Here is an 11281-nt window from a genome sequence, read left to right on the forward strand (position 1 = left end):
TTGATGAATATAGATGCAAAAATTCTCAACAATATCTTAGCCAACCGAATCCAGCAACATATCAAAAAGATCATATATCATGACCAGGTAGGGTTCATCCCAGATTCACAAGGGTGGTAAAACATATACAAATCAATCAATGTCATGCACCACATTAACAAAAGAAAAGTAAAAAACCACATGATCATCTCAATAGCTGCAGAAAAAGCATTTGACAAAGTCCAACATATGACAAAAACTCTTGCTAAAGTGGGTATAGAGGGAACATTTCTTAACATAATCAAAGCCATTTATGACAAACCCACAGCAAATATAATACTCAGTGGAGAAAAACTGAATGCCTTCTCACTCAAATCTGGAACAAGACAGGGATGCCCACTCTCACCACTGCTCTTCAACATAGTTTTGGAAGTCCTAGCCACAGCAATCAGACAAACAAAAGAAATAAAAGGCATCTAAATAGGACGAGAAGAGATAAAACTGTCACTGTATGTAGATGACATGATACTATACATAGAAAACCCTAAGGACTCAACCCAAAATCTACTTGAACTGACTAATAAATTCAGCAAAGTAGCAGGACATAAGATTAACACTCAGAAATCAGTCACATTTCTGTATACTAACAATGAAACTTTAGAAAAGGAATACAAAAATACAATAACTTTTAAAATCCACCCCAAAAAATCAAATACCTCAGAATACACCTGACCAAGGAGGTAAAGGACCTATATGCCAAGAACTATAAAACATTAATCAAGGAAATTAAAGAAAATGTAAAGAAATGGGAAGATATTCCATGTTCCTGGGTTGGAAACATTAATACTGTAAAAATGGACATTCTTCCCAAAGCAATCTACAGATTCAATACAATCCCTATCAAATTACCCATGACATTTTTGCAGAACTAGAACAAACCATCCAAAAACTTATATGGAGCCACAAAAGATCCAGAATTGCCAAATCAATTGTGAACAACAAAAACCAAGCAGGAGACATAACTCTTCCGGACATCAAGCAATATGACAAAGCCACAGTCATCAAAACAGTGTGGTAGTGGTACCAAAATAGACAGATAGACCAATTGAACAGATGGAGAACCCAGAAATAAACCCTGACATCTATAGTCAACTAATCTTTGACAAAGGAGGCAAGAACATAAAATGGGAAAAAGAAAGTCTATTCAGCAAGCATTGCTGGGAAACCTGGACATTTGCTTGCAAAGCAATGAAACCAGAACACACCCTCACACCATGCATAAAAATAAACTCAAATGTCTTAAAGACTTAAATATAAGACAAGATACCATCAAACTCCTGGAAGAGAACATAGGCAAAACATTCTCTGACATCAACCTCATGATTATTTTCTCAGGTCATTCACCCAAGGCAACAGAAATAAGAGCAAAAATATACCAATGGGACCTAATCAGACAAGTTTTGCACAGCAAAGGAAACCAAAAATAAACCAAAAAGACAACTCACAGAATGAGAGAAAATAGTTTCAAATGATGGAACTGACAAGAGATTAATCTCTAGGATATACAAGAAACTCATACAAATCAACAGCAAAAAAGTCAACCACCCAATAGAAAAAATGGGCAAAAGACTTGAATAGACATTTCTGTAAAGAAGATATGCAGATGGCCAACAAGCACATGAAAAATGCTCAACATCCCCAATTATTAAAGAAATGCAAATCAAAATTACCATGAGATATCACCACACACCAGTCAGAATGGCCATCATTAATAAGTCCACAAATAACAAGTGCTGGAGGGGGTGTGGGGAAAAGGGAACCCTCCTGCATTGTTGGTGGGAATGTAAATTGGTACAGTCACTATGGAGAACAGTATGGAGGTACCTTTGAAATCTATACATAGAACTACCACATGACCCAGAAATCCCACTCTTCAGCATCTATCCAGACAAAACTTTCTTTTAAAAAGACACATACACCTGCATGTTCATTGCAGCTCTATTCACAATAGCCAAGACATGGAAACAACCCAAATGTCCATCAACAGACAACTGGATTAGGAAGATGTGTTATCTGTACACAATGGAATAGTACTCAGCCATAAAAAAGAAGAACATAATGCCATTTACAGCAACATGGATGGAAGTAGAGACTCTCATACTGAGTAAAATAAGTCAGAGAAAGATAAATACCATATGATATCACACAACTGGAATCTAATATACAGTACAAATGAACATCTCTACAGAAAAGAAAATCATAGACTTGGAGAATAGAATTGTGGCTGCCTGGTGGGAGAGGGAGGGAATGGGAGGGATCAGGAGCTTGGGGTTAATGGATGCAAACTATTGCTCTTGAAATGGATTTACAATGAGATCCTGCTGTGTAGCATTGAGAACTATGTCTAGATACTTACACAGCAACACAACAATGGGAGGAAAAAGTATGTATACATACATGTGTAACTGGGTCCCCAGGCTGCACAGCAGAAAAAAATAAATAAGTAAATAAGTAAAATAAATAAATAAATAAATAAGAATGAAGTTCCAAGTTCCGCCCATGTTGCTGTAAATGGCATTATTTTGTTCTGTTTCATGGCTGAGTGGTATTCTGCTGTGTATATATATCACATCTTCCTAATCCAGTTGTCTGTTGATGGACATTTGGGTTGTTTCTATGTCTTGGCTGTACTGAGTAAAGTAAATCAGAATGAGGAAGACAAATACCATATGATGTCACTTATATCTGGAGTCTAACATAAGACACAAATGAACCTTTCCATAGCAAAGAAAATCATGGACTTGGTGCAAAGACTTGTTGTTGCCAAGGAGGAGAGGAGGGAGTGGGATGGACTGGGAGTCTGGGGTTAATGGATGCAGACTGTTGAATCTATACATGTATGTGTAACCAGGTCAACATGATGTATAGTATAAAACTGACAGAACACTGTAGCCAAAATTGGAAGCTATCATAAAAATATAAAAGTAAAAAAATAAAAATGAAATAATGAATGTCCATAAGTTTATATAACCTGACAACTAATTTTACTGATTAACAGATATATTTCCCATTAGCTTTATCAATATGATACAATGGGATTTAGGTTGGCTATCAATACTGTCAGTCAAGTTTCCCAAGAAAAGTTTATAAAAAGGTCCATAATACTTCATCCTTTGGAAAATATGCCCCATTAAAATCTGTATCCAGGGAATTCCAGTCGTGGCTCAGTGGTTAATGAATACAAATAGTATCCATGAGGACGCAGGTTCAATCCCAGGCCTTGCTGAGTGGGTTAAGGATCCAGCATTGCCATGATCTGTGGTGTAGATAATAGGTGGGGTTCAGAACCACATTGCTCTATTTTCAGCTCAGGCTGGCATCTACAGCTCGTATTCGACCCCTAGCCTGGGAACCTACATATGTGCGGGTGTGGCCCTAAAAAGGAAAAAAAAATAAAGAAAAAAAATCTGTAGCCAGCTACCCAAAATTGGAAGGAAAGTATAAAACCTAGAGTGGATATCTTCAGAATATTTACATAGTGCTTTTTAAGTAGGGAATAGAAACTCCATTTAACTTGTCCCTAACATCTTGATTTTAAAATATTTACTTCACTGATTATTAAAAAGAGTAGCTATTTCATAAGTCCCAAAACAAGAAAAATAACATTTGGACAGAAATTCTCCTGACAGAGCCTATTAATGTTTGTTTCCACAAGCTGCCCAGGTGATTCCAAGGCACACTAAACTTTAAGAACCACTCTATTAGAGAAAAACAACAAGAAAAAAGAAAGCCTGGACTACAGGGGGATTCATATATGCTTAATATATAGCCTATACCCTATAAATTATGCTATAGCTAGTTCACAATTCTGAATGAGACATACTGTTATAATCTGATGGTGTTTTGTTTTTACCTAATTTTAGCTATATTGGCTCATTAAACACAGCCTAACATAATGTTGTCAGCAACCTCTCAACTGCACAAGGTATTATAAAATGATGAGAAAAATGCTTATACATATACACAGAGAGAGGGGAACTATGAACTCTTTTAACTCTCCAGGTTAAGAAAAATCTGTATATTTTGATAATAAAGAGTATTTCTATTATATTATTAGTATTTACAGAGGGTGGTTTCATTAAATATTATCAGTGTTCCAGGCAATGGATGAACTTAGCATTGTAATATTATATTTTTCATCTAAAGACCATTAAGTAATACATATATCATATTAGTTTCTTTTTATAGAAATATGCAAAATATCTTCTAAAATGTGGTATTCATATAGGTTTATATTTTAAATCTTTCGAAACATGTCACTTAAATGACATATATGATCCAAAAATGAATATATATATATATATGTATGTATGTGTGTATATATATATGTGGTTTTATATATATGTGTGTGTGTGTATATATATATGTAAAACCACAGTGTAAACAGGAACATATCAGTGAAGACATTTTGGTAAATTTTTGGAAGGGATAAATTACTTGGGATTTTTATGAAAAACATATAAAAGCAGTAGAATCTCTAGATTAAACAGACAAGTTCAAAATAATGCCACATAGGAAGACTGGATTTCTGAGACCCTCCAATTTAATATCCACCTAACCTCTTCTTTAATATCCACCTAAACTAAAAAAAAAAAGGACTTGGCAGGTAAGCACACCATGCTCATATACTAAGCTTGATGTCACCCTTTTCATTCAAACACCAGGCCAATTAGTGAAGCATTTCTACAAATTTCAAAGAAATATACACCAGTTGCTTATATTAGCAATGTAGTCTTTGGGTCATGACAATGTAGGAACAAATGTTTAGACAACTTACAGGAAAAAAGCAGAACCATGGGAATGTTATACAACAACAGAAATTGGCAAGCTAAGAACATAAATACATGAGCAAATTACATATACATTTACATATATGAAATTCTGAATATGTATACCAAATATACACTTATAATCTGGTAGAAATAAGAATCCACAAAGCATGTTTGAAGACGGTTATTATTTAATCAGAGTACTGTTCATAAAATAACCTGCAATGTTTGAGAAGAGAATAGAAACAGGATACAGGAGAAGTAAGAAGGCTATTTTAAATTACAGATGTGATTTGTTATTACAGATGTGAGTAGTTTTAGGATGAGTGCATTGTTAATAGGAATGTGTATAAATAATTGATAAGGTTGGAAAAGTCAGAGATGAACCCGAAGGTGAATCACTTATTCATGGAGTGTATGGCAAGACAAAAGGTGACATTTAAGGATTTGGGGAGCACAAAACATGTACATTCTTGCTCTTTTTCATGTTTTCTTGGGTGCCTACTGAATGCTCTGATATCATATGATCTTAACATTACTTGAAGACTTTTGCTCTCAACAGCATAGTCCAGTAAACTTTACATATTCCTTCTTTTTTTCTTATGTTTCATGATTTTAAAATAGTTGGATGATAGAAACCATTTCCTTCCTAATTTGACACTTTTTACTCCAAGGTCCATCCCAATTAAATCCACCATCTCATCTCTTAGCTTTCTGAATCAGTGAGAGAGAAGTTTCCCTCTCATTGTCTTGGTGATTTCAGGGAGACAGCAAGGAGTGATGGCTTGAAATGGGATCTTAATTATCTGCTCAGAAGTTGAACATGTGCAGCCTGCGTGAAAAACAGGACTACCAGCCACCAGAGCAGCTAGAGGCTAAAAGCAGAATTGTCCTGATTCTTGCCTCCTATAGAAAGCAAGAATGTTTCAAGATGGCAAAGGCTCCTAAAAGCAGGTACCAATTCTATTCTTAAAATCCCATTACAACATGTGGGGGAGCACACAAAGAAGTGGTCTATTTTTCTAAGGCAGAAGCAAAGCAGTAATGCACACCCAAAGGAAAAGTGTGGTTGTGGGTATTCCCTTGAAAGAGAAGCATGACAGAAAGGTGAATTAATTCACTCAGTCAGGACAGTTCTTCCACGTCTTTCTTTTCCTTTGGCTAATTATCTTGTTTTATTTCGCATACCTGACCAGACGCAGGGCCCTCCTCAATATGCATGAACATCTTTGGGCCAAGATTGATTCCAGAGTGAAGGATTATGGTATGGTGTCAGGATTTATTATGCTCTGATATCCCCTCCCTTTTTGACACTAGGAATCTTTCTCCACATGTGTCAGTCTCCTTAACCCCAAGGATAGGAAGTATGTGATCTTTTGCCCAAGCAGGACTTAACCCTCTCTTTGACCCTGACATTACCATTGTTTAAAGTATCCATCGAAGACAAATTCTGGTTATTTATCTTGTTCCTGTTATTTCTATCTTGAAGTACAAATAGGTGGCTCATCATAAACGTCTATACCAAAAGCAACCTAGCTCCTGCCTCAAGTAGTATAAACAAGAGGCTAGTTGTAAATGTCTATCCTGAAGCCCATCTATCTCCTTCCACATTGGGAATGGCCTCTGTTCTCTCAAACAAAATCCTGGCTCCACTGTGGTATATAATATGAGTAATAGGTAATATGAGTCTCAAGTTTGCACAGTTCTACTACTCTCAAATACATCATATGTATATTTATTTTCTAAGTAGTTATACTAGCATGGTGCTTAGTGCATGTATCAAGTCACATTGATAACATATGCATAAAACATTTTAATTTAATTATTTATTCTCTTATTCTAATATAAGATGAGCACTTGGTTAAAAATTATTCTGTGTTTTCTAAGTTTTTAATAGCATATGCACGTACTGTAAGATGTTTACTAATACTTCCACCTTAAGGCATTAAAACTCTGAGGCAATAGTAAATGGAAAAAACTTTGAGCACTAATCAACACATGGTGACATCTAATCTCCACAGTTATATGACTGTTTAAATGAAGGAAGACCGATATTAGTATGAGTTCTAAGCATTGCTCTTCAACTTTTTTGTCAATGAATCTATAACTTTCTTATTTCTCAAGCTATAGATAACTGGATTTAATACAGGAATTATGATGCTGTAAAATATAGAGTCCACCATATCTTGAGCATCTGCTTGTAAAGATGCTGGGCGCACATACATGAAGAGAAGAGGCCCATAGTATAAAGAGACAGATAGGAGGTGGGCTCCACAGGTGGAGAAGGCCTTCCTTATGCCTTGCATGGACTTCTTTTTTAATATTGTAAAGAGGACAAGTGTGTAAGAGACAAGAACAATTAGAATGGTAAACACCTGTATTGACCCAGAGAAAATAAATACCATCAAAAAATTAATGGATGGATCAGTACAGGAAATCTTAAACAATGGTATGATGTCACAGTAAATTTGATGTACTATGATGGAATTACAGAAGGTTAATCTAAATAAAAAAGCATTATGAATTATGGCATGGAAAAGGCCACCTAAAAATGACCAAATTAATAGCCAAATGCATAGTCTATTGTTCATAATTACTGGATAAAGTAAGGGTTTGCATATGGCCACATAACGATCATATGCCATTGTTGCCAGCAAAAAACATTCTGTGGTTACACAGATTGCAAAGGAAAAAAATTGTACCTGGCATTCAGTGAAAGAGATCATTTTGTTCTTGGTGAAGAAGTTGACCAGCATCTTGGGGGTCACTGTGGATGATAACCAAGCATCAACAAAGGCCAAATTCCCAAGGAATAAGTACATGGGGATGTGAAGATGAGGGTCATTGCAGATGAGAGCAATCAGACCAAGGTTTCCCATGAGGGTGATGAGGTATATAATCAAGAACAGCAGGAACAGGGGGATTTGCCACTCTGGTTGATATGTAAGTCCTGTGAGAACAAATTCTGTCAGCAATGTTGTATTTCCCTTTTCCATCTCCTCACTAGGTGTTTCCTGAAGTAAATGGGGTAAATCAAAGGAAAAGTCACTAAGAAATTATAGTATAAACATACTGGAGAACAGAGACAAAAATGCATATCATAATTCTCTCTTAAGTTTGTTTATTACATACATAATATGGAATGTATTGGGGGGGATGGACTTAAATGATTGTTGAAATCCAAAAACCATGAAAACAGTCAACAGATTTGAAAATGAATGACATTCTAAATATCTTTGTTTGCTAAAGTAGCCAAAGCAGCAACAGGACAAATACAGCAAATGCATCCTTCATCCACACCAGTGGCACTCAGCACGAGCCATGGTGTCCAATACAGCAGCAGAGACCTCATGGGGCAAAGGCTGTGACATGATTTCTGCTATTAACTGACTGCCATGTTTGTTTTTATTGCTGCCTATTTTTGTCTAGCTGATTCCACTAATATCACTGCCATTTGCATGTTAGGGAAAAGTTGCTTCAAAAAAGCATTTCATATTACACCCAGTATCCTTGGCTGGCAGTGATAAAGACAGGGTAAGACCATAAGATCATAATGATCAGAAAAGCAGGGTAACTGGAGAGCAGAGTGTTATGAACATAAAGAGAAGAAATATATTCAAGAAGGACAAAGAAAATCACAGGGCAGTGGCCAAAATAGATGTTGTGATGGTCAAGAAGTGAACAGTATATCATTGTGCATGAAAATTAAGAGATATTTTAGTGGATTTGGTGAGAGCAACTTGCATTATGTGAGAGAAATGGGACCCAAGAATAATGAGAAATGAAAGGCAAACAAGTGGCACAACAGTGAGGAGAATGAAATGGAGAATTCATGTTGTTAATGCCCACTGCCTGTGGAGAGATAGAGAATTTTTCATGTAGATCATTTTAAGAAAAGTTTTCCAAAGAAAGGAGAGAAAAGGAAGGAATTAGGAAGAGAAAGGAGGCATTCATAGAGAAATAGAAAGAAATTTTAAGTAGATGAAAACATCATAAAACTAGAGGGAGAGAAATAGGAAGAAAATAATAGAATCCTAGATGGATAAGTGTAGGAAAGACAAGCCACAGAAGAGGAGTAAAGGGGGGGGTGGTCAGAGAAAGTCTGAAGTTGTTAAAAAAAAGGAATGGCTCAGATGTAGAGGGTACATCTTTATCCTAATCCTAGTTTTCATCAAAATTTGTCAATAGTGGAAATCATTTCTTTTTCCTTTATTGAAAGTCTAAAGTTTATTTTCCTGTGGAATTTGTATATGAAAGAAATTTTTGATTTAAATTTTACCTTTGGAAGTTCCCATCATGGCTCAGTGGTAATGAACCTGACTAGTATCCATGAGGACATGGGTTCAATCCCTGACCTTGCTCAGTGGGTTAAGGATCTGGCATTGCTGTGAGCTACAGTGTAGGTTGCAGACGTGACTCAGATCTGGTATTGCTGTGGCTGTGGCATAGGCCAGCAACTGCAGCTCCAATTGGACCTCTAGCCTGGGAACTTGCATATGCTACAGGTGCAGCCCTATGATCAAATAATAATAATAATGATAAATTTTACCTTTGAAACTGTGTACTGTTCCTAAATATGCTATCACTGTGGAAAAATCTTTCCATATTTGAGAGGTGCTTTATCTTTGTTATCACAATGGTTAAACTGAATTTCTCTAGAAATCTTACTCATTTTACCTGAGAGCAATTTTTATCCCCCAAATTTGATTTAGCTGAATAAAATTGAGCTAACTACTGGGATATAATTCAGGCTTCGTAAGTAACCACCAACAATAATTGCAGTAGTTAAGTGTATTTTTATTTGGAACAGGCTTGCTTCCATACAATCCCAAATCACTTAGGTAATTGAAAATTCCCAAATTCCACATATGTGTGGCCCCTTAAGTCTTAAAATCCTAGAAACAATAACAGAGAGACATTGCGTGCCTATTTCCTACTTTATGAATATAATATACTGAATGAAATTACTATCAGAAGTGGGAAAAGGACAGAGGAGTTAATATTAAAGTGATTTACCTTGCAAATTTTATTCAGGGAATGTTATTAGTTAAATTGAATGGATCTTTTAATAAGACTAACCAGAGAAATTTCATACATAGAACCCATTATGAACTGACTTTACAACAGTTTTAATTGTTTAATGTTTAGTTCTCCAAAATTTACCTCATAAAGTCATAACTATGGAAACATAGTAAAACATTTTAAAGGGAAAAATTCAGTCTTAAGGCTATTTGCTTATTTAGATTATAGTCATTAAAATAAAATATATAGATTATTCAGTTTCCTTGTTCACCTGGCTTTACTGGAATTTTGTTAACCAAATATAAAATTATAAGAAATTACACAGTATTTTAACTTTATATATATATATATATGTATATATATATATATATGGATAAATATATCAATTAATTTCTCTTACCTATAACTTTTAAGAAAATGAGAAAATCCATCAAAGGGTAAATCAGTCTAAAGTGGAAAAAAATTACATACCACAAGAAGGACGATAACACGGGTAAAAAATTCTTTGCATACAGACTAATCTTAGAGTATAGAGTTCCCAAGATCAGAAAAAAACTGTATATATAAATTTGTTTTGAAACCAAGAGTCAGACAGTTGAACTACTCTGCTTTTGCCAGAAGTGGAGGGAAGTAAAGAAATAAAATTCCCCTAATAACACCCGTATATTCCCTTTAGAATAAAACTAGGCTCTGCTACTGGGCATTATAAACTTGGACATGTAGGAAAAGTCTAAAATGTCCCCCAGAGTATTACAGACTCTGTAATACTTGTATATCAAGTCATTGTAAACAGTTCTAGTTTTAACAATTGAAATTGCATTTTATGCCACTCTTTTCCACCACAGGTGAAATTTCTGACATGTTTAGGCAAATACCTCTTTATCTATAAAGTTACTCTAAGTGCTTAAATTAGTGTGGTCTGATCTTAGCTAATCAAACATGATTTTTCAAAAGAATAATGATTTTACTTTTATATACAAATATATTCATCTTTTTTAACATTTAGTTCTTTTTTATTCTTTTATTTTTTATTTTATTTAATTTTTTATTATAGTTGATTTACAGTGTTCTGTCAATTTCTGCAGTACAGCAAAGTGACCCAGTCATGCATATATACACATTATATTTCTCACATTATCCTCCATCATGTTCCATCACAAATGATTACATACAGCTTCCTGTGCTACACAGCAGGATGCCCTTGCCCATCCACTCCAAAAGCAACAGTTTTCATATACTAACTCCAGAATCCCAATCCATCCATCTCCCTCCTACTCCCCGTGGCAAACACAAATCTGTCCCCCATGACCATGATCTGTTTCTCTTTCATAGATAGGTCATTTGAGGCATATTTTAGACTCCACATATAAGTGATATCATGCCATTATTTTGTCCTTCTTATGAGCGAATAGTATTCCATTGCATATATGTACTATATCTTCTTAATCCAT

The 11281-nt window shown here is 35.1% G+C and overlaps 1 protein-coding gene across 1 annotated transcript; it reads right to left on the reverse strand.

Moving 5' to 3' along the window:
- On the reverse strand, positions 6875-10549 carry LOC110256244 (olfactory receptor 5H2-like). The gene is made up of 2 exons (XM_021068967.1): positions 10542-10549; positions 6875-7811 (listed from the first exon to the last, which is right to left on the reverse strand). Exons 1-2 carry the CDS (start codon positions 10547-10549, stop codon positions 6875-6877), a joined length of 945 nt encoding a protein of 314 aa, XP_020924626.1.

Source organism: Sus scrofa, chromosome 13, assembly GCF_000003025.6.
Source record: "Sus scrofa isolate TJ Tabasco breed Duroc chromosome 13, Sscrofa11.1, whole genome shotgun sequence".
NCBI lineage: Eukaryota > Metazoa > Chordata > Mammalia > Artiodactyla > Suidae > Sus > Sus scrofa.